The following is a 23,922-nucleotide window of genomic DNA, read 5'->3' as shown; positions in this document are numbered from 1 at the left end:
TCTGTTCTTGGATTTTGTCGAATAAATTGACCCCAAAATGCGATTTATACTCCGGAGCGACTTGTATATGTTTTTTTCCACATTTTTGGGCATTTTATGGCAGGTGCAACTTATAGTCCGAAAATTACGGTACAATCATTTTATTTATTTTTTTAAATGGTTCCAAAGAGCAATAAAATAAATGCACCCAAATGGCGTCATGAGGAAGTCTAATACTCGTACCCCGGGCGTAATAAATTAGTGATCAAATTGACCAGATTATAAAATTGCCCTGTCCAAACCAGTAAACTATTACCGTTTTTTTCCGTGTATAGTGCGCAAAATTTAACTAATTTATTGTCCTGAAATCTGGCACATTCACAACACATTGCCTTGTTCCTTTCGTCTCTGCTGTTCACTTCAAACACGCTCCATACGACCGCAATGCTCTGGTATCAGACAAGGCTTGCTCGATCACCTGCTCGTTTGCTGTCTGTCACAATGTACCCTACACAAATCCGAAACATTTGTTGCGGCTCCGAGTCACGACGAGGGGCAAGTTTTGGTTTCCAAGGGTGTTTTTTTCCTCTTCAACGTCTCTCCCATACAGAGCCACCTTTTTCACGTGCGCACGCCTCTTTCCCGTGGTGCGTTTACGGGCAGTCGGAGAAATCAACGCCAACAAAAAAAAATTACATCCAGCCTAGTTAAGACCATACCAAAGACTATAAAAATGGGACCCATTGCCTCCCTGCGTGTGTGACGATCATTGGGACTTAAAAAAATGTTTTTTTAAAAATTCATAAAAATTGGGTGCGTATTATACATGGGTACAGGCTTTTTTCCAGCATCAGCATGCCATTTTTAGGGTGCGTATTATACATGGGGGCGCACTATACACGGAAAAAAACGGTATTTGTTGAATGGATTAGGGTGGGAATCTAAAAAGCTCTGCTTCCTCCTACTCCAGCATATTTTGTTGTTTTTTCATTTTGGGTGACTTCGATATGGCACTTTATTTTCCTATTTACGTGTTTTAAATATGTGCAAAATTAACAACTTGTTCATGGCCAATATTTCAATTCACGGCCGCCTACCTAAGTCCTGCTCGTGCGAGTCGGCGATGCTGAGCAGGTTCCCTTGGTGGGCTTGGCAGTGGTCTTGCGCCACCTGCCAGGTCTTGGTGGGCTGTGGGATGATCAGGTAGCAGAAGTCGCTGGAGGGGTCATCCAGCCACCAGCCGCATTTGTCAGTCCAATCTGCGAGCCAGACATAAGACGGCGTTACGCAAGACAGTGCAAGACGGACGGCGCCAGTGCTGGACACCTACCAGGTTCGCCCACCAATGGTGGACGCCCTCCGCCGCGCTTGGCTGCAGAGAAAGGGGTATAAGCAAATGCGGGACCTGTCCAAAAGGAGCGCTCGGGAGCGACGTTAGCACCTGTTTGGCAGATAACTGACTGCTTCCAGTGGCATGGTAAGTTCAGGTAGATCTGTGCATCAAATATTGTTGCACAGTCACCACCGGAGTAGCTTCTGTCGTCGAGATCTTCGTAGTCCCGCGGACGAGATTTTGGATAGAACTTTAAGCGTGTTGCATTTGATCTGGTCGTCTTCCTGCCGCATTTCCTCACTTAATGGCGTGCCTTCTCTCATTCAAGTTTCACTTTGGTTTGTTGGCTTCACTTTATTGTCAGTCAAAGTAGTATGAACATTGCAATGAAATGAAGCATGTTGTGCCCTCTCTGGCGACCCAAAGGTCTCATGCGCAATGCAACTAACCCTGAAGACCTAAAGACAAACCAGAGGCACCATCCAGGATAGTTCCTGGACATCTTAACTGCCTCCTCGCTGTCTCTAAAATCAGAGCGCCAAAAATGTCTCATCGGCTGCCCGATGCTTCAAGACAAAACGGATGCCTGCAAACCGACTTTTTCAAAGGCCTCCAGCAATTCACTTACCAAAGCTGTTCCGTCACTCCACTTGTAGTTGTCTCCCTTCTTCTTGAGTCCCACCCAAAGAAAATGATAATTTTGAAGGTGATCTTGATGAAAGGAGGGAGAACAAGAGCTTCAGGGCAAGAAGAGCTTCAGCCAAGTGACGACTACGGCGGTTCCTCTTGGTGCTTACCAGACAGGAATTGGACATCTTGCTTAGAGTGGACGCGAGGCAGGTGGGCTCCCCGGGCGAGACAGAACTCCTCAGCATCCTCTTGAGTTTCACGACTCGGGCCATGAAAATAGCAATGATAGCCATAAAGGATGTTGCCATCGTCGCAGTCAGAAGCTGAGGGCACAAAGAAAAACATTGAGGAGGAAACCATGACCAGATGGTGCAAATAGGCGTGCTGCAACTCACTCTTCACCACAGCAGGACCACTTTTGGGGGAACACGTCGGGCAGTCTGCATAGAAAAAGACCCTGTTTGAGCTTTTCTCCTTTCAAACTCAACCTGATTATAAACATGCAGGCTTACCCAGCGGCCGTTTGCACATGTAGGCTAAGGAGGAAGCGCAGGAGCCAGACCTCCACTTCCCGGAATCCTTCCAAGCCTTTTGGTCAACATGGGCGCAGGACGCGACGTCGGCGCTGTCGGTAGATTAAAAAGGAAGGATTATTTTCCTGGGTTTTTTTTTCTTCCAAAAGTGTCCGTCTTCAAAATTGGTTCCAGAACCTCCGCCCGACAACAGCATGCAGAGTTGTGACGTCTTACCTTTCGAGTTGATTTGGGGCCCAGTTGGTGTGCTTTATTGTCTCGCCATCAGACCAGGCCAGCTTCTGGCTCCCGTCTTCAAAGCGACACCAGACCTTGTCACATTTCTGGGGGGAAAAAAGAAAACAGTTCCAGTTGTCGCCGCAGAGTCCACTGCCGCTTCCGTCTCACCTGGTTGGAGAGTCCCAGCCAGAAGCGGGTGTCCACGCCCATGGTCGCCTTCACAAAGTCTTCCTCGGCCGAGGAGGTGATCGAGACCAGGTTGCCGCCCTCAGAGACGCAGTGGTGCCAGGCGCCCAGCCAACCGTTGGGGACTCCCATCTTCTTGTAGCAGCTGGTGCGGTGCCCGCGCCACCCGGGAGCACACTGGTTGGCTGAGGGCATAATTTGGGGAACAGGCGGACAAATCAGAGCACAGCGATGGCATTTTTTTACTCGATGCTCTTCATTGGGCGCATGGCAACCAATTGCACGAGGTGGTTGATTGATTCCCTTTTATTTCTTCACAACATCATTGGTCATGTGATTGCACACGACTGCCCCAAAGTTCTGCTATTAAGCTTCAGATGTACAGTGGGGCAAACAAAGGATGTAGTCAGCCACCAATTGCGCAAGTTAAAAGATGCCTGTCATTTTCATCAGAGGTACTATGAGAGCCTAAATGAATCGAACTCAAACTCACAGTGTTAGCACTTCATCTTCACCATCAGCGATCCCCACCCACCAGTCACGCACGTGTGGCAAATCCATGACCAATGACGGAAGCCCAAATCAGGTCCTCGCACATTTCACCACTGGGGGGTGCTAGAGCACAAGGAAACTCAGCAACTGTAACATTGCAACAGTTGGACCCCGCTCCACTCTTTTTATCTCAGGAAGCCCGTCTCCTTGAATGAAATGACAAAGTACAAACCCGAGCCAGGATGGGCTGGGCTGGGCTGGGCTGCGCTGAGCTGAGCAGTGCAGGGGTTTCATGGGGAAGAGGGTGATGGGGGAAGATGGGGAAGCTTTTAATCTGCGGGCTCAGTCAGGTAAACCGAATAAGCACGGGCCTCGAATAGACTCTGAGGGGCAAATGCAATATTCAGATGAACACGCACCGAAAATCAGAGTCTCTCGTCAAAGTCCGGCTGAATTTTGCAAAGGATTTCACTGAGAAAAAGAAATGATTTTTTTTGAGAGAGAAATTCATTGAGAAAAAGAAATGAATTACTACTAAGTGAATTCTTTGAAAACACATTTAGATGGTGCAAATGGAACACTCACGGCAGAAATATTAGGAACTGTGTCGCAAGTTCTTTTTGTGTGCGATAACAGAACAAACAGGAGCGTGTGATTATTTTCTGTACAGGAAGTCAACCATATTGTTATCAAGCCTAAGAAATCAGGCATGTGGTGCCCACAAGTTATCTGCTGAGCACTGACAATTTTCAATGGGAAAACAATACCAGCCATCTGTTTTTCGGGGATTTCGATTCGAGCCAAATTTAATCAAGTCGATATTGTCCCGATTGTGAAAGATAAGGCTGGCACAATAAATAGCAAAGACAAATCATCTTTGCTCGTAAGTAGGTCTTGTATAAATAAATCATCAAATGGATTTGTGTGTTTATTGATATCTCTTTGATGAAGTTTTTGATCATATAATTTACGAGGCATTTTTGTTCATAAAGAAATAGTTCTTGTAGAAAGAGCTGAAGAAACTATTATTGTTAAATTATAATGATTATTTGTCATTTATAATTTCATTACAATGTATATAATTTTTAATTATGTGGGTGTGTCATGGGTGTGTCTGTGTATGTTATGACACAAATAATAATTGTGCTGTCCTCACTCTGAAGCATCTAGTTTTTCACCAGCTAGACAGCGAGTTAACGACGCTCCAAATAATCAGACTTGGTTTCTTTTAGCTGATTTATTTGTAGAATGGCCTCAAACCATTGCCCTCTTAAGACCGTCGTAAAACTAGGAGAAAATACAAGTAAAATTGTGCGTTAGCTAAACACATACAAGCTACATCACATTTACGGTGAATAGGTTTGCATTAAACATCACATGTAACCAAAATAAAATATTGTTTCAAAATTCGAATAATACTCACGGACAAATCTTGTCCAAGGCACAACATAAAAGGTTTAAACATCAGCTTTTAACACATGCACACGAGTCGACATTGCTTGCTGCCATTCGGTATTTGCTCTCAAAAACAACTTCCCACTGCAACCATTAGAGGGAGGTAAAGCGCTACATGTAAACGTGTTTCTACTTAAACTTATTACAAAAGGCATAATAATAATAATAATAATAATAATAATAATAATAATAATAATAATAATAATAATAATAATAATAATAATAATAATAATAATAATAATAATAATAATAATAAATTTTATATGTATAGGACCTTTCATACAAGAAGTGCAGCTCAAAGCGCTTTACAACAATGAAAGAAAAACATGAATACATAAAAACAAAACATTAATGTATGCGTACACAATTAATAAAGTGAGTTTAAAATAGGAGCGCGCTTTAATAAAATAAAGAATATATCATTAAGAAAAGGTAAAAAATAAAATAAAGATAAAATTAGGCTTAAAATGAAATTTACAAAAGATAATTAGTTAAATGCTCGGGTAAAGAAATGAGTTTTAAGTTTTGTTTTGAAAATATCTAGCGACCTGGCCTCCCTGATACCTATTGGCAGTGTGTTCCATAGTTTGGGGGCGTAATTGACAAAGGCTGCATCACCGATCTTCTTTCTGCTGTTGCTGGGAGCCTCCAATAAACCACCAGCAGATGATCGCAGGGTTCTTGGAGGTATATAGCTAACAAGAGAGTTTGCAATGTAGCTTGGTCCCTGGCCGTTGAAGGCTTTGTATAGAAGGAGAAGGATCTTAAAATCAATTCTAAATGTTACAGGAAGCCAGTGCAGAGCAGCTAGAACTGGTCTAATGTGCTCTCTCTTCTTGGTCCTGGTTAATAGGCGAGCTGCAGCGTTTTGGATGAGCTGAAGTCTATCAGTGTTTTTTTTCGGGAGACCAGTAAAGAGCGCATTACAGTAGTCAAGCCGGCTTGAAATAAAGGCATGAATCAGTTTCTCAGCATCATTTTGATTTATGAACGCTCTTACTTTGGCTATATTTCTAAGGTGGAAAAATGATGTTTTGGTCACCTTGTTAATGTGGGACCTGAAGCTTAGATCTGAATCTAAGATAACACCAAGACTTGGAACCTCGGATTTAATCCAGGGAGTTAATTTCCCCAAATTATTAAACAGCATTTCTCTTTTTGTTTTAGGGCCGATTAGCAAGATTTCAGTTTTATCCTCGTTTAACTTTAAGAAACTGCTGCTCATCCATTTATTTATAGCCAGAAGACAGTTGGTGATGGAGCTTATAGGTGTAGCATCATTGGGTTCTGCAGATATGTACAATTGTGTGTCATCCGCATAACTATGGAAATATACATTGTGCTTTCTGATGATGTCGCCAAGCGGCAGCATGTAAAGTGAGAATAATAGTGGACCAAGGCAGCTGCCTTGTGCAACCCCAGAGTGGCTGTCATGTGTGTTGGACACATGCTCTCCTCAGCTGACATAGAACTTTCTCCCTTTGATATATGTTCCGAACCAGTTTAACACACAGTCCGAAAGACGGACTAACCTTTCAAGACGATTGGTTAGGATATCATGCTCAATGGTATCAAACGCTGCATTTAGGTCTAAGAGGATAAGAATCGGCACCTTGTTTTCATCGGAGTTTAGTCTGAGGTCGCTGATTATTTTAGTAAGAGCAGTTTCAGAGCTGTGGTATGTTCTAAAGCCTGACTGAAATTCCTCCAGGATATTGTTTTCTTTCAGAAACGAGTTTATTTGCACTGAAACTATCTTTTCAAGTATCTTACTAATGAAAGGAAGGTTGGATATCGGCCTATAGCTGGTCAGTACATTTCCATCTAGGTTGGGCTTCTTTAGCAAAGATTTTACCACAGCTGTTTTAAAGGCATCTGGGAAGATGCCTGTTTGAAGGGATGTGTTTATAATGTTTAGGACATGACTTGAGACACTGTTGAATACCCGCTTAAAGAATGCTGTCGGTACAGGGTCAATACTTGGAGTGGAGGAGTTACACTCAGTGACAGTCTTGCAAAGCTCATTCAATGTAATACAGGTGAAGGTTCCCATGGTTACACAATTTTCATAGGATTTACTGAGATCATCTATGTTTATATCGGCAACAGTGCTGGCTCTAATTGAAGTTATCTTACGAGTGAAGAATAATGCGAGTTCTTCACATTTTGATGCAGAGAACTGTGGGGGTGTGGGGGCAATGTTGAGTAGTTGATCAATAGTGGAGAATAATATTCTAGAGTTTCCAGTGTTCTCTGAAATAATCTTCGAAAAGTAATCCTTTCTTGCCAGACAAATGACATGGTGTCGGGAGAGCAATTGCATTTATTGGCTCAAATAGCACAAAACATATGTGAAATACTTTTTATTAATATTTACAATATAAATATAAGAAAAAGTCTCATATTATTCTTATCGAACTTTTCATTCAGCTCCTCCGTGAACGTGCAGTTTGGTTTCGGCATTGCTTGTAAACACTCGGTCTAAGCTGACTAGCCCACCCTACATTCACACGCACACACAAACCCAAAGTGACAATCAGCAAAGGAGGAGAACATTTGAGGAGAAAGGCGTGACTTATTTGCGAACCATACTGAGAAACCTGGAATTGAGTGAAACGGAACGGAGTGGCACTTCTATTGACAATGTACTGTACATGTATTAAGTTTGAGGCAGTCCGAAAAAGTCCCGGAAGATTTTGAAATTGCCCCCAGACATCTTTTTAGCTCTCTAAAGTAGGACAGAAATATACAATTTTGAAACCTGGCATCTGGACCCATCTCACAAGTGAACAAATCGGGAAAACAGTTCAAATTCCTTGCACATTTGTTTTTTAAAAGAGCCAAGGTCTGTCTATCCATTAACAGCAATTTTAAAATTGTTACAAAGCAGTGTACAATCTTTTTTTTTTTTCAAAATGGTTCCAAAGAGCAATACAAAATGCACCCAAATGGCGTCATGGGGAAGTCTAATACTCGTACCTCGGGTACGTCATAAATTAGTGATCAAATTGACCAGATTATAAAATTGCCCTGTCCAAACCAGTAAACTATTAAATGAGTTAACCAGGTGACACACTGTTTGTCTTTATTATTTTATTATTTTTTGGGTCAATTAAACAAGGTAAAACAACAGATGCTATAATAATAATGCATGGTAAATTTAACAATAAGTGAATGAAATATAAGAAATTAATGATGAAAATGCACGGTAAATCTAAGAGAATAATAACATGGTAAATTGGACAAAGGAATAATAATGCATGGTAAATCATCATATCACATGTTAAGTCAAGAAGAAGTCAACAGAATCATAACGCTTGGTAAATCTAACAAAAAGACTAATGCATGGTAAATCAGTCATAATGCATCCATCAATGGTAAATCAAACAGAACGATCATGGAAGGTCAATTGCATTCATATGATTACTCGCCACATGCATTGGCGCCTTTATCCAGCGCATAACGCTCCGTGGGCATCTTACACATGTAGCCGTTGAGTTCCGTGCACGACATCATCTTCCATTTGCCAGACTGAAAGTCCAAGTGAGATTGATTTTAATGCAAAAAAACCTCGTCTCCGACGAGCGGGTCAATCGTTTCCGCACCCACCTGGCTCAAGGCGGCCACGCAATTCTCCAACGCGTCGCCAAGTTCTTCCGGAGCCCAGTTGGTGAAGGTCACCTTCTGGTGGTCCGACCACGCGAATTCGCCGGGAACCACCGGGGCGTTCAGTTCGATCCATGTGTCGGCGAGGGCTGCAAACAGCAAGAGAGCTCTCATTTGCTTTCCAGATATGGTAGCAATCAAGCAGTTGCGACGCTTGGCGAGCGCGCACCTGACGTCAGGAGGTCTTGCAGCCAATCCTGCTCAACCTTGGAGCGAATGGACACCAGCTTGGCATTCAGACGGGAGCAGTTTTGTCGAGCGCCGTACCACGTCTTTCTCTCATCAAAACGTTTGTAGCAAAAGTCCGCAAACTCCTCCCATTCAGGTCCCAAGCATCTCGGCTCTGCGCGCAAGATGGCGTCACATGATGAAGTATGCTTTCTATTCTAGGCAGCCTACTCACCCTGGTCTTCAAAAGTGTACGACGGAGATCGAGCCAAACCGTCATCATTGCTGTAGACAGTAAAGTGAGAATGAGCCGGGCGTCTTCAAATAGACGCTGCATTGAGAGCCAACCTCGAGGTGATCCCGTTCCTGGCGGAGCTATTGTAGGCCTCCTGTGGGTCTCTCTTCAGCAAAGACACAATTCCTCCAATCGCGTTCTCAATGACGCCCGAGTGAATGGCAGCCGCGCAGATGTTTGACTCCTGCACTCAGAGAACATTTCAGACAAAGAAGAAAAACTCTGCTGGCAGGTCGTGGACTAATTAACATACTTGTTTGTAGATCTGTGTTCCATAGACCGTGTAGGTTTGGGCGCAGCCTGGCGGGCACCGGACCCTGCGGGAGACCTTGAGTTACGAGGAGGCTTTTCCGCAAGAAAAATTGATGGCGGGTTTGACTCACGTCATTGAACTGTCCAGGACGAGGCCGACGGCTGTGCTGCTGCATAAGATGTCTGCGGGTCAGAAGGGCAAATCAAAGGCTGTTTCTTGCTGGTTTTTCCACTGCACTCCAAACGTCGGTACTCACCGCGAAAAGTCTCGTCAGGCGTGCACCCTAAGACGTCAAAGCGAAGGCCAAGAAATCTTGGCAGGAGGCGGACGTACTTGGCAAACATGAGCCTGGTTAGCATGTGCGTCCCCAAAGCAAGCTGGAAACAAAACACGCGCGTTTGCAATGAATGACAACAGCCTGGATGACAAAATTGGAGTCGGCTACCGCTCGCTCACCTGCTCTGGGTAGCGATGCCAAGTCTCTCCGTCAGTACTGAACTCCAACTCAAATACGTTGGAACTTTCCAATTGGTATGTACACCCCTGGGTCACAATGCCCGTCACCTTGAAGCGCTGACCGAGGTTCACCTGGATCCAGCTGCCGACTGAGGGCGGAAGGCATTCCATTGCATTGCTCAGGATAACAAACGACCAACAACTACGACGGAGAGCTGTGGTGTTTTCTTTTTTTACATACGTATTTTGGACGGTATCCAGCAACCGCTGCCCCCCAGACGCGCTTTGTGAGGTTCGGCATTGATCGCAGAGGAAGAGGCTGAAAAGGAGGAGTCTGGGATTGTCTCGCCAGCGAGGCCCAGACTGTCAAGACACACTGAGGAAAGACAAAAAGGTGGAAAAGTGCTCATTCACTCTCACGTCTGGCCAGCCGTCCGTCCCTAGCCGACGCGCTTTCTGGGGATCCGTTGGATTCTTTCCTTGTGAAGCCCACCTTTCTCCTCACAGCTGTAGACGATGTGGAGGTATTTGGAGACACCAGGGCAGGAGTCCGTACCCGTAGGGTGAATGGGGCAACGCTGATGTTTGTCACACAATGCTCTAAAGTGAGAGAGAGCCCCTTTCATCCTGCAGCGACCTGCAAATGACAACACAGCACCATTTGATGCACATTTCATTCACATACCGACTTCAACTGGTTGCAGGACAAAGGGAATTTCAATGGTTAGTGACTGAAGCAGGGGTGGCCAACCAGTCAGAGACTAAGAGCCACATTTTTTACTGTGTCATCGCAAAGAGCCACATCATACACATGAGCACACATGACCGCCCCCCCCCCCCCACACACACACACACCCCCCTCTGCTCAGCCAAATTTACTGTGTGACATTATGTCACGCACCAACATGATAATGACAAATTGACTCCTACAGTACTAAAACCACAGACCAAAGACCACATTTTCAACAATGAACATTGTGTGCATTGTCTCACACAGACAAAAACTCTCAGTTCAACAAATTCCACAAACAAAAACATAAGTTTTTTCACTTACTATGTGTGGCAGGACAGACCATTCGTTTTAGTTTGTCGTTTTCAGGAGACAAGATTTCAATAACGTCACTGAGGTATTTTTTAACGAACTCCGCTTCATTGTATGGCTTTTTAGCCCGCGCAATGTTCCAAGCCAATTGAAACAATCCAAGTGTGACAGTCTGAGTGTTTCGTAATTTCTTGGAAAAACTGTTACCCATTTTTCTGCCTGTGTCCAAACTTGTGCTTGCGAAATTCAGTCCCTTTTGCAAAGTCCTTATCGATATTGGCATGAAGTGAGCGGAAGTGGCGCTGAACATTTGAAGCTTTTAAATGCGCTAATGACGTCCGACATATCAGGCAGAATGGCTTGCCATTGCGTTCAACAAAAACCAACTTTAACTCTGTTAAAAACGTCCTGTGTTCATCGTCATATATTCGTTTAGCTGTGCATTTTTTCCTTGCCATTTTGAGAGCAAAATTGACACTCCTCAAATGGGTTTGTCCCTCCTCCTTTGCGGGATTTCACCTAACGCGCATGCGCGTTTGACCAAAATACCATATTGAACTCAAGCGAAGCAAATACGCATGAAAAAAAACCACAAATGTTGATATGAACGTAAAAGAGCCGCATGAAACCAGCCAAAGAGCCGCATGCGGCTCGCGAGCCGCGCGGGTTGGCCACCCCTGGACTAAAGCGTCCAAGTCCATGCATGTTGATATTGAATAATAAACGCCTCCAGGACAGCGAGCTAAAATCAACAATGCCACTGGAGGATTCTTACCGTGTGATCTGGCACCGCCACTCGGACAGACGTTGCTACGCCTCCGTCCGAGGAAAGCCGACTGTACGCGGATGACGCGTGCATCGGAACATTCAAGGAATCTCAAATCGTCTTGGCAGACAAGTTCCTCCTTGTAGCCTGAGAGTGAGAGAGCACAACCGTTGACTTCTCTCCGTCTTTTTTTTACAGAGACGTTGAAGGTGACTTACCGTCATGTAGCAGCAGCTGGGGTTTTGCTGTCTTTCCTAGAAGCGGGAACCAGAACGTGTGATGAAGGTCCGCCCACCGTGGGGCGTCACATCTCACTTACCTTTTCCTCTTTTCTTGCAGACGTAGCCTTTCATGTTGTCGCACTTGTCACGCTTCCAGTCACTGCTGCCGGTGAGCAAGGAAAGACATTTCCCCTCTTTGGGGTCACCTGGAGGGAGGAGGGGGGGGGGGGGGCTGAGACAAGATCTGAGCGAGCGCTCATCCGTTCCTCCAAAGTGCAGCTGACAACCGCCTCAGCCCGACCTTCACTCGAGTGGAGGTAAGAGAAGGGGGATCCGTCAGCCCACTTGCCGCCGTCACCCTCGATGCCTCCGTTGGCGCCCAACCACAGGGAGGCGTCATCGCCCATCAGAACCTTGGCGATACCTTTGGATCCCAAAGAGAACATGCACGATTCCAAAACGACTCACACATGACTACAACTTGACGGGTGTGGCACAGCCATGACAAAGTGCTAACAATACTGCAACAAAGAGTGAAGCCAAAAAACAAACAAGCAAAGCTGGCCATATCTCAGCTTGATCACGTTTCGAATGGAAAGGAAGGTGAAGTAGGGGAAAAAAAAAAAGTTTCTTTCTCAAGTCATGCGCAAATTCACGACCAGCCAACCCTTTATGAAGCCCTGCTCATCGGTGTCGGTGATGCTGAGCAGGTCCCCTTCGAGGAGTTTGCAGTCGTCTTGCGCCTTCTGCCAGGTCTTGGTGGGCTGGCTGATCATCAGGTAGCAGAAGTCGTTGGTGGGGTTGTCCAGCCACCAGCCGCATTTGTAAGTCCAGCCTGCGAGCCAGACGGCGTAAGACAGCGGCAGTGCGGCATGAGACAGCGGCAGTGCGGGACACCTACTGACTAGGCTGACTGATGATGCCAGCCGTCGAGTCCCTCCGCGCTTGGCTGCAAGGAAGGGGGTCAAGTATCAGCAAATGCGATGGATGCGTCCAAAAAGGAGCGCTCGGGAGCGACGTTTGCACCTGTTTTGCAGAAGAATGGCCGCGTTGTTGAGCACTCACAGCCACTCAACTCCCCAACAGAATTTGGGAACGCACAGTCCCCCGTGGTGTCTTTTTCCCACTGTTTGTACTCCTGCGGACGACACGCGTGTATTGGACTCCCAACGCCCTTCCTGGGCTCACTCGTGCCCACGTTTTGCCCATTTCCCCTCCAAAACAAGCCAATCGTTGAGCGGCATTTCTCCCCTTTTTTTTTATGCTGCTCAAATTTGGACTTTCCCAGCGCAGCTTTTGAAAAATAAGCAATTCACTTACAAAGGTTGTTCCGTCACTCCACTTGTAGTCGTCGCCCGTCGTTTTCTTGAGTCCCACCAAAGCAGATTGTGAGGTCTGCGAGTGATCTTGAGGAAAAGAAGGAAGGAAGGAAGGAAGGACAAGAAGTTTCAGGGCGAGAAGAGCTTCAGGCAAATGACGAGTGCGGAGGTTCAACTTGGTGCTCACCATACACAAATTGGGCCTCTTGCTTAGAGTGGACGCTAGCCAGGTGGCCTCCCCGGACTTGACAGAACTTCTCGGCATCGTCATAATTTTCATACGTCTTCTCGTAACGGTAACAATAATCATCATAGTGGAAGGAGTTGTCGTCGCAGTAGTCAGCTGGGCCCGCAAACAAAAACGTTACCGTGACAAGACGGCCAAAGTGCAAATAAGTGTGCTGCAACTCACTCTTCACGACAGCAGGACCACGTTTGGGGGAACACGTCTGTCCCTCTGGGCAGCCTGCACAAAAAAAGACCCGTTTGCTTCTTTCATTGGCAACGTGAGCACGGACGTGCAGGCTTACTCTGCGGCCGTTTGCACATGTAGGCCAACGAGGAATGACAGGAGCCAGACCTCCACTTGCCGGGCTCACCACTTCCCCCTTGGTTGACGTAGGCGCAGGACGCAACGGCGGCGCTGTCGGGAGAAAAAAAAAGGAATATTTTCCAGTTTTTATTTTTCCTCCCAAAGTGTCCGTCTTCAAAATTGGTTCCAGAACCTGCGCCTGACAACAGCATGCAGAGTTGTGAGGTCTTACCTTTTGAGTTGATTTGGGGCCCAGTTGGTGTGCTTTATTGTCTCGCCATCAGACCAGGCCAGCGTCTGGATCCCGCCTTCAAAGCGACACCAGGAGTCGTCGCATTTCTGCAGGGAAAAACAACAACAGTCCCAGTTGTTTCTCCAGACTCCACTGCCGCTTCCATCTCACCTGGTTGGAGAGTCCCAGCCAGAAGGGGGTGTCCTTGTCCATGGTCGTCTTCACAAAGTCTTCCTCGGCCGAGGAGGTGATCGAGACCAGGTCGCCGCCCAGCCAGACGCAGTGGTGCCAGGCCCCCAGCCAACCGTTGGGGACTTCCATCTTCTTGTAGCAGCTGGAGTTGCGCTCGGTCCACCCGGGATCACACTTGCTGTCTGAGGGCACAACTTGGGGAAAAGGCGGACAGATCAGAGCACACTCCTGTTTTTGCCCTGCAGTCCACTTTTGAGCAAAGGGTCATTTTCTCGGGTCGGGCAAATTGGAAGATCACTCGACTTGGTTAAGCTCAGCCCAGTGCATTTTTTGACATGATTCCGGAAAATTCACCTTCACGCTTGAGAAACAACCCGGCCGCACGCACACAAAGTGCCGCTGTGCAAGTTAAGACGATGCAAAAAACATTCAACACGTGGCTGAGTACTTCACAAAAATGAACAAAAAACTGCACAGAATTTGTCGGTTGGCATGGTGTGACTCCAGGATCATGTGTTTTTGACGCTCAGTCCGACTTACCGTCAAGAGTCGGCGCTGTCAATCCTGCGAGAGGAAACGAAAAGACAGACATTAAGGCACAGACGGAGGTCAAGGGGCGATAACGGTCGGTGGGGCGTCATGCCTCACTTACCTTTTCCTCTTTTCTTGCAGACGTAGCCTCTCTTGTTGCCGCACGGGTCGTACTTCCAGTCGCCGCTGGCAGTGAGCAAGGAAAGACAATGCCCCCCTTTGGTTTCACCTGGAGGGGAGGCAGACAAGATCTCAGTGCTCCTCCGTTCCTCCAAAATGCAGCAGACAACCGTCTCCGACCGACCTTCCCAACGGCGCTTGAACGTGAACGAGGATCCGTCAATCCATTTGCCGTCATCGTCATCGAGTGAGACATCGGCGCCCAACCAGAGAGAGGACGCTTGTCCCTCACTCTTAAAGAGAACTGTGGATCAAAAGAGAACATGCAAGAAGAATAGGGGGATGTTAGCCAAGATGACGAGTAGTAGAATCAACACCAAGCCAACAATAACAGTGCGGTATACTGCGCTCAAACTATTATTTCATGTTCTAATGATAACATATGCACTTATTGATACACAAACAATGTATGTTTAAAAAAAAAAAAAAAGGGTGACACTACTTTGCAGGTGGTCTTGAAACCAATTATCCGCGGTAAACGAGGGATTACTGTACCATCAAACCTGTCCTGTAAAGAGATATAAAAATAATACGAAGGGGATGTGGAAGGAAGGTATTAAACACTGGAGCTAAAAACAAAAACACAAAGTACCCGGTTTATTGTATTGAAATCGAGCGATCGATACACAATATGAAAGCGGTGGTCAATGAATAGGTTTTTTTTTGGTCAATGTGGGTGGGACCTGCCAGCTGGCAGGAAAAACACAGGATCCAGACAGACTTGGCTGCTCAATCCATATATTTCTTGGTGTAGAAGTAAAACCTCAACTGATGACAATGATATTGATATGTGTAGCATCCACAAAAGTTCTTGATGAAATTGCACAACCACTGACTCACATATGCATTATGTCTTACATCTGGTAGATTTCCAAAGGACATGAAAATAGCTACTACCACTGTAGAAATAGACTAATTACACGCCATTCTCTCCCTCTCTGCTCTTTCAGTACTCCGAGATCCATGAAAAAGTTTCACAGAAAAACTCGACAACTTAGTTGAATAAAGAAAAGAAAAAAGTCAATATGGATTCTCAGCGCAACATCAATGGCACTAATGGATCCTATCGAGAGCGTCACACACACAAAAAAAAGGTGATGGGTATTTTCACAGATCTAAAGGAAGCATTTGACACAATAAATCATGGCATCAGAGTGGACTGGGTGAGGAGCGACTTAATCAACAGGCAGCAATTTGTAAAAATTGGAGATCAGACCTTTTGCCCATAACATGTGGAGAACCTCAAGGGTCGGCATTCCTTGCTCCTAAACACGATCATCGGGCAGTAATGACTCAAAAATAATGAAATGCATTTTGTTTTGCTCGTGATACAAACATCTATTGCGCTGTGGACAATGGACAGCAGCTTATGGAAACAACCACAATTTGAGTGAACCAAAATTCGCATGATTTGAAAAGTACACATCTTGAACCTCATTTGGAAGGGAAAATTGACAATCTTATGATGGAAAGAGCTTCTGACATAAAATTCCTGGGTGTGACTGTTGACAATAAAAATCTGCTGGAAATCATGTCAAAACAAAAATGTCAAAGGCAATTCGGAAGCATTGCGGACTCCAGATACCGACATCGACTCAGATTGCCATATCTGAACTACCGTGTGGGGAATATGGGGTAACACCGAATAAGTCAAGCAATAAGAAAAATAACAAGGAGAATAAAAACGCACTTTTCATGATACCAGACAAAACTTTTGTCACTCAGGGATCCTGATCAAACACAAGACAGCTCAAATTATGATGTACACAGCAAGATATGGTGACCTTCTTCCAAGCGGGAGACACTTTTTTTTTTTTTTTTTATGGAAAGGCAGGCAGGGTGGCTATCATCTGAGAAGGAAACTGAATATTAGGCGTGGAAAAGTCTGCTGAACAACCATACAAATATGTATAACTGTTTGTGGGGTGAAATTGTGCAATGGTCGAGAAAATGAGCGCACGTAAAAACTGCTCGAAAAAGTGTATCAAATCTGGTCTCTTAACATGCAAGAGAAAAAAGACAAAGTGACTACACGCAGCCAAAAAGGAATCTGAAAGTGTGTCTACTTCTGTTTTTTTGATTTGTATGTTGAATTATTTGTTGAATGGATTAGGATGGGAATCTAAAAAGCTCTGCTTCCTCCTACTCCAGCATTCTTTGTTGTATTTGGGTTGTTGTTTTTTCATTTTGGGTGACTTCGATATGGCACTTTATTTTCCTATTTACGTGTTTTAAATATGTGCAAAATAAACAGAACTTGTTCATGGCCAATACCGTTTTTTTCCGTGTATAGTGCGCCCCCATGTATAGTACGCACCCCTAAAAATGGCATGCTGATGCTGGAAAAAAGCTTGTACCCATGTATAATACGCACCCAATTTTTATGATTTTTTTTTAAAAAAAAAATTTTTTTTTTTTTTTTTTTTTTTTTAAGTCCCAATGATCGTCACACACGCAGGGAGGCAATGGGTCCCATTTTTATAGTCTTTGGTATGGTTTTAACTAGGCTGGATGTAATTTATTTTGTTGGCGTTGATTTCTCCGACTGCCCGTAAACGCACCACCGCGCTCCGTGCGCATGGAGCGTGTTTGAAGTGAACAGCAGAGAAGAAAGGAACAAGGCAAAGTGTTGTGAAATAAAATATTACCTGTAATACGGATTTAGGTAGAGAACTGAACTCTCGCTCTTTATATAGCTGACGTGTCTTGCTCATCCGTTCTGCGCATCTGTAATGGCGGCCTCCGTATGATATCCGGTTTGCGTGTGTGCGAGAGCGAGAGAGAGCGAGAGAGAGAGCGTGCGAGAGAACGCTCAACCGTAGCGCGCCGCCGACCGCCCAACTGCACCGGGCTGGTCGTTTATTGTGACAGAGCCGTCGCTGAAATTTAGAAGATATTTTTAAAGTCCTGATGTACTTTCTAAAATTTAAGTGGACCTCAGTGCACACTGCGCAGGGAGCTTAATTTGGTGCAGCGCGCCGGGCGCTCACTGTCGCATTGCTTAAAGAGCGCCTTTGTGTTTTAGGATGAACAGCAAAGACCAAAGGAACAAGGAAAAGTGTTGTGAAATAAAATATTACCTGTAATACGCATTTTGTTATTTGCTGATTGAAACTGCTAATTAAACTGTGAATTGAAACTAATAGGAAGAAAACAACTCTCGCTCTTTATATAGCTGACGTGTCTTGCGCATCCGTTCTGTGCATTTTATTTCACAACACTTTGCCTTGTTCCTTTCTTCTCTGCTGTTCACTTCAAACACGCTCCATGCGACCGCAATGCTCTCGTATCAGACGCTTGCTCGATCACCTGCTCGTTTGCTGTCCCGTGCGCGCACGAAGCGCGGTGGTGCGTTTATGGGCAGTCGGAGAAATCAACGCCAACAAAAAAATTACATCCAGCCTAGTTAAGACCATACCAAAGACTATAAAAATGGGACCCATTGCCTCCCTGCGTGTGTGACGATCATTGGGACTTAAAAAAAAAAAAAAAAAAAATTTTAAAAAAAAATTAATTTTTTTTTTTTTTTTTGTACCCATGTATAATGCGCACCCCCGATTTTAGGGCAATAAATTAGTAAAATTTTGCGCACTATACACGGAAAAAAACGGTATTTCAATTCACGGCCGCCTACCTAAGTCCTGCTCGTGCGAGTCGGCGATGCTGAGCAGGTTCCCTTGGTAGGCTTGGCAGTGGTCTTGCGCCTCCTGCCAGGTCTTGATGGGCTGTGGGATGATCAGGTAGCAGAAGTCGCTGGAGGGGCGGTCCAGCCACCAGCCGCATTTTTCAGTCCAGTCTGCGAGCCAGACATAAGACGGCGTTACGCAAGACAGTGCAAGACGGATGCCGCCAGTGCTGGACACCTACCAGGTTGGCCCACCAATGGTGGCAGCTGTGGACGCCCTCCGCCGCGCTTGGCTGCAGAAAAAGGGGGTATAAGCAAATGGGGGACCCGTCCAAAAGGAGCGCTCGGGAGCGACGTTAGTACCTGTTTGGCAGACAACTGGCCACTTGGATCGGCATCCGACGTTCAGGTAGATCCGTACCCCAGAACCTGATATTGCACAGTCACCACCGGAGAAGCTTCTGTCATTGAGGTCTTCGTAGTCCTGCGGACGAGATTTTGGACAGAACTTTAAGCGTGTTGCATTTGATCTGGTCGTCTTCCTGCCGCATTTCCTCACTTAATGGCGAACCTTCTCTCATTCAAGTTTCACTTTGGTTTGTCGGCTTCACTTTATTGTCAGTCAAAGTAGTATGAACATTGCAATGACATGAAGCATGTTGTGCCCTCTCTGGCGAGCCAAAGGTCTCATGCGCAATGCAACTAACCCTGAAGACCTACAGACAAACCAGAGGCACCATCCAGGATATTTCCTGGACATCTTAACTGCCTCCTCGCTGTCTCTAAAATCAGAGCGCCAAAAATGTGTCATCGGCTGCCCGATGCCTCAAGACAAAACGGATGCCTGCAAAGCGACTTTTCCAAAGGCCTCCAGCAATTCACTTACCAAAGCTGTTCCGTCATTCCACTTGTAGTCGTTGCCCTTCTTCTTGAGTGCCACCCAAAACTCATATCGTACAGACTCATCTTGATGAAAGGAGGGAGAACAAGAGCTTCAGGGCAAGAAGAGCTTCAGCCAAGTGACGACTACGGCGGTTCTTCTTGGTGCTCACCATACAGGAATTGGGCATCTCGCTTAGAGTGGACGCGAGGCAGGTGGGCTCCCCGGGCGAGACAGAACTCCTCAGCATCCTCTTGAGTTTCATAAGTCAGGCCATTAAAATAGCAATGATCGCCATAAAGGATGTTGCCATCGTCGCAGTCAGAAGCTGAGGGCACGACGAAAAACATTGAGGAGGAAACCATGACCAGATGGTGCAAATAGGCGTGCTGCAACTCACTCTTCACCACAGCAGGACCACTTTTGGAGGAACACGTCGGGCAGTCTGCATAGAAAAAGACCCCGTTTGAGCTTTTCTCCTTTCAAAGTCAACCCGATTACAAACATGCAGGCTTACCCAGCGGCCGTTTGCACATGTAGGCTAAGGAGGAAGCGCAGGAGCCAGACCTCCACTTCCCGGAATCCTTCCAAACCTTTTGGTTGACGTAGGCGCAGGACGCGACGTCGGCGCTGTCGGTAGATTAAAAAAAAAAAAGAACATTTTATTTTTCCTTGAGTGGTCATTCTCGAACTTGGTTGAAGAACCTTTACGCCGACGTCTCCGCCTGACAACAGCATGCAGAGTTGTGACGTCTTACCTTTCGAATCGATTTGAGGCCCAGTTGCGGTGTGTTGTTGACTGGCCATCGGACCAGGTCAGCTTCTGGCTCCCGCCTTCAAAGCGACACCAGACCGTGTCGCATTTCTGGGGAGAGAAAAGAAAACAGTTCCAGTTGTCGCCGCAGAGTCCACTGCCGCTTCCGTCTCACCTGGTTGGAGAGTCCCAGCCAGAAGTGGTTGTACTTGGCCATGGTCGTCTTCACAAACCTTTCCTCGGCCGAGGAGGTGATCGAGACCAGGTTGCCGCCCTCAGAGACGCAGTGGTGCCAGGCACCCAGCCAACCGTTGGGGACTTCCATCTTCTTGTAGCAGCTGGTGCCGTACCCGCGCCACCCGGGAGCACACTGGTTGGCTGAGGGCACAATTTGGGGAACAGGCGCACAGATCAGAGCACACCGATGGCATGTTTTTACTCGATGCTCTTCATTGGGCGCATGGCAACCAAATGCACGAGGATTCTGTCAGGGGGGGCAATGCTCATTGTCCCTTTGGCCCCTTCCAAAAACTTGCCTGTTTGGGGTGAGCTGCTGATTGTTTGCATCAAAGCATCACTTGTGCCTGCCAAGGATTGATTGATTCACTTTTATTTCTTCACAACATCATTGATCATGATTACATGTCCACAGATCATGACATGAGATTGCACACAACTGCCCCAAAGTTCTGCTATTAAGCTTCAGATGTACAGTGGGGCAAACAAAGGATGTAGTCAGCCACCAATTGCGCAAGTTAAACGATGCCTGTCATTTTCATCAGAGGTACTATGAGAGACAAAATGAATCGAACTCAATTGAGCCACCAATTGCGCAAGTTAAAAGATGCCTGTCATTTTCATCAGAGGTACTATGAGAGCCTAAATGAATCGAACTCAAACTCACAGTGTTAACACTTCATCTTCACCATCAGCGATCCCCACCCACAAGTCACGCACGTGTGGCAAATCGATGACCAATGACGTAAGCCCAAATCAGGTCCTCGCAGATCTCACCACTGGGGGGTGCTAAAGCACAAGGCAACTCAACAACTGTAACATTGCAACAGTTGGACCCGGCTCCACTCTTTTTATCTCAGTACAAAGCCAAGCTAGGCTGGGCTGGGCTGGGCTGAGCAGTGCAGGGGTTTCATGGGGAAGAGGGGCTTTTAAACTGCGGGCTCAGTCAGGTTAACCCAAATAAGCACGGGCCTCGAATGGACTCTGAGGGGCAAATGCAATATTCAGATGAACACGCACTGAAAATCAGAGTCTCTTGTAAAAGTCCGGCTGAATTTTGCAAAGAATTTCACTGAGAAAAAGAAGGAGGAAAATAAATGAATAGGTTTTTGATCATATAATTCATGAGACATTATTGTTCATGAAAAAATAGTTATTGTAGAAAGAGCTGAAGAAATTATTTTTAAATGATAATGATTATCATTTATAATTTCATTACAATGTACATAAATAAATCATCATACGGATTTGTGTGTTTATTGATGTCTCATTGATGAGGTTTTTGATCATGTAATTCTTGTAGAAAGAGCTGAAGAAATGATTATTGTTAAATTATAATGATTATTTATCATTTATAATTTCATTACAATGTACATAATTTTTTATTTATTATTCATTATATTTAGATGAAAGAAAACGAGAAATAGCTTTATAATAGAGGCGCTAAGAACTATCTGTTGTATAAAGGGCTGTATGAAATAATTATTCGTAATATGTTTCAATAATATCAATAATGATTACATTTTAATGCTAAGAAATGGTTTAGTTAGGAAGAGCGCAGGTTCGTAAAGTAGTGCTTTACAAGTTCATGTGAAGTTGAGCAAGTTCGGCAGGAATAGTTCACGGCCAACAAAGACGTTACTTGCTACATGGTTGTTGTTGTTGTTGCATGATACGTAGATTGGATGTTTTAGTGTTACTTTGTATCGTTATGTGGCGTGGAGAAATCGCGGACGTTTGAAACGTGTTGCTGCTGCCTGCCGTCCGTCGCCCGTCATTCATATTTCTCACATCCACCGCTAGAGGTCTCCCCAGACCACCGAGATGCGCTCGTCCGTCCGTCTGAGTGACCGTGCCCTTTGAATGAGCATAGTAGAGACAGGTTGATTTCCTCTATAGGCCCTTTGGAATTACTTCAAAGTCAAGTTGTTCGTATATTCTGACAGAGTGCCAGCCAACATGAACGAAAAGGATAAACGCACCTTAAACAGCCACCCCGTATTTGAACGAACGAGAAAGGAATAGAAAGAACACGATTGGCAACGGTACGAAGGAAGCAATTGCGCTCACTCGAGCAAGAGTGACGTCATCAAAGTTGTACACAGCAACAGCATCAGAATAATTCAAAAGTTCACAAGAGCTAATTTCTGTGCTCAGAATTGGATCCATTGCAATAAAGTGTTTTGATCTCAGGCCCTGTAATGTTTTGACAAGAGTAGAAGCAGATGCAGTCATGCGAACTCACAGTACAGTACATTTCATCACGTTGTCGACAGCGGTATTGTTTTAGCAACGAACTCTGTTGAACTGACTCTTTTTAATTGACTAAATTGCTTACCTGACACGCATGTCCAATATAGGCCAATCATGAGAATAGACCTCTCGAGTGCCTCCCACATCTTGGAGAGAGAGGGAGAGAGAGCGCAGGGGGGAAAAATCGCCTCACTGAGGGTCGCAGCGATTGCACTCCGGAGAAAAGAAATGACAACGGCCTGTGGATTCCAGTCTGGACAAACAAATGGACGTTTGGTGTGCCTGCTCCAAGCCAGAGACAAGCCAAGCCCACACGCCAACCACGTCACGTAGCACAAAATGTGGGAGTGGCGAGCGCGTGTGATGGACGCACTGTACCCTTTGAGTTCTTTATTTCTTTTGTTACTTTGATTGCTTTATTTTTTTTGGTTACTTTGTAAATGTTCTGGTGTATGCGTGAACAACAGCAAGAAGCAGTCAACTCATTTAACAGTAAATCGAAATCATGAAATCCAAGTATGAAAGTGGGAATAAAAGGAGGTGGAATTCAATGTATTCATTTTACAGTAAATCGAAATCATGAAATCCAAGCATGAGCGTGGGGATGAAATGAGGTGTAATTCAATGTATTCATTTAACAGTAAATCGAAATCATGAAATCCAAGTATGAAAGTGGGAATCAAATGAGATGTACTTGTGAATGAAAATGAGCGAGGAGACGATGAGCAAATGAATCTGAGAGAAATGAGGGGGAAACGTCTCCAATTGAGCCTTGGGGGCCTTGAGTGCAATAATTTGCACACCATGCGGGGGATCTTGTGGCTTGTTGGCTCTTTGGGGGAAGCAAACACTTGATGACTCAGACGACACCTCGATGGGATTGTTATCTTGTACACATTTTCAGGCACTTACACAGGGTGACCAGATTTGGGGTTTTCAAAAGGAAGATACCCTTTTTTTTGGGGGGGGGGGGGGTCATGGGTGTATCTGTGTATGTTATGACACAAATGACATGGTGTCTGGAGAGCAATTGCATTTATTGGTTCAAATAGCACAAAACATATGTAAAATACTTTTTATTAATAATGTTTATAATATAAATAAAAGAAAAAGTCTCATATTATTCTTATTGAACTTTTCATTTAGCTCCTCCGTGAACGTGCAGTTTGGTTTCGGCATTGCTTGTAAACACTCGGTGTAAGATGACTAGCCCACCCTACATCCACACGCACGCGCGCACACACACGCACGCACGCGCACACACACAGAGTGACAATCAGCAAACTGATACATTTGAGGAGAAAGGCATGACTTATTTGCGAACCATACTGAGAAACCTGGAATTGAGTGAAACGGAACGGAGTGGCAATTCTATTGACAATGTACTGTACATGTATTAAGTTTGAGGCAGTCCGAAAAAAATCCCGGAAGATTTTGAAATTGCCCCCAGACATCTTTTTAGCTCTCTTAAGTTGGACGAGAAGATACAATTT

General features: G+C 45.3%; 2 protein-coding genes across 2 annotated transcripts; both read right to left on the bottom strand.

Annotated features, from left to right (window-relative positions):
* Positions 1–1,368: 1,368 nt before the first annotated feature.
* LOC133157446 (lymphocyte antigen 75-like) lies at positions 1,369–4,965 on the bottom strand. Its single transcript, XM_061283973.1, has 7 exons — positions 4,529–4,965; positions 2,863–3,065; positions 2,692–2,798; positions 2,455–2,567; positions 2,338–2,382; positions 2,110–2,265; positions 1,369–2,023 (listed from the first exon to the last, which is right to left on the bottom strand). Exons 1-7 carry the CDS (start codon positions 4,536–4,538, stop codon positions 1,881–1,883), a joined length of 777 nt encoding a protein of 258 aa, XP_061139957.1. The 5' UTR covers positions 4,539–4,965; the 3' UTR covers positions 1,369–1,880.
* A 2,940-nt stretch (positions 4,966–7,905) lies between these two features.
* On the bottom strand, positions 7,906–22,711 carry LOC133161796 (macrophage mannose receptor 1-like). The gene is made up of 37 exons (XM_061290421.1): positions 22,515–22,711; positions 20,115–20,317; positions 19,944–20,050; positions 19,703–19,815; positions 19,586–19,630; positions 19,358–19,513; positions 19,192–19,271; positions 18,669–18,789; positions 18,548–18,598; positions 18,315–18,476; positions 14,805–14,924; positions 14,622–14,729; positions 14,510–14,533; positions 13,949–14,163; positions 13,778–13,884; positions 13,544–13,656; positions 13,426–13,479; positions 13,201–13,356; positions 13,015–13,100; positions 12,721–12,832; positions 12,596–12,643; positions 12,362–12,529; positions 11,996–12,118; positions 11,793–11,900; positions 11,692–11,727; positions 11,483–11,620; positions 10,159–10,302; positions 9,907–10,041; positions 9,666–9,814; positions 9,466–9,586; positions 9,340–9,391; positions 9,210–9,273; positions 9,010–9,140; positions 8,897–8,946; positions 8,663–8,836; positions 8,437–8,582; positions 7,906–8,358 (listed from the first exon to the last, which is right to left on the bottom strand). The coding sequence occupies exons 1-37, from the start codon at positions 22,573–22,575 to the stop codon at positions 8,251–8,253; spliced, it is 4,089 nt and encodes a 1,362-aa protein (XP_061146405.1). The 5' UTR covers positions 22,576–22,711; the 3' UTR covers positions 7,906–8,250.
* Between the last annotated feature and the right edge of the window lie 1,211 nt (positions 22,712–23,922).

The sequence above is a fragment of the Syngnathus typhle genome, linkage group LG1 (genome assembly GCF_033458585.1).
Source record: "Syngnathus typhle isolate RoL2023-S1 ecotype Sweden linkage group LG1, RoL_Styp_1.0, whole genome shotgun sequence".
Classification (NCBI taxonomy): domain Eukaryota; kingdom Metazoa; phylum Chordata; class Actinopteri; order Syngnathiformes; family Syngnathidae; genus Syngnathus; species Syngnathus typhle.
This window is presented reverse-complemented; position numbering and strand designations above follow the sequence as displayed.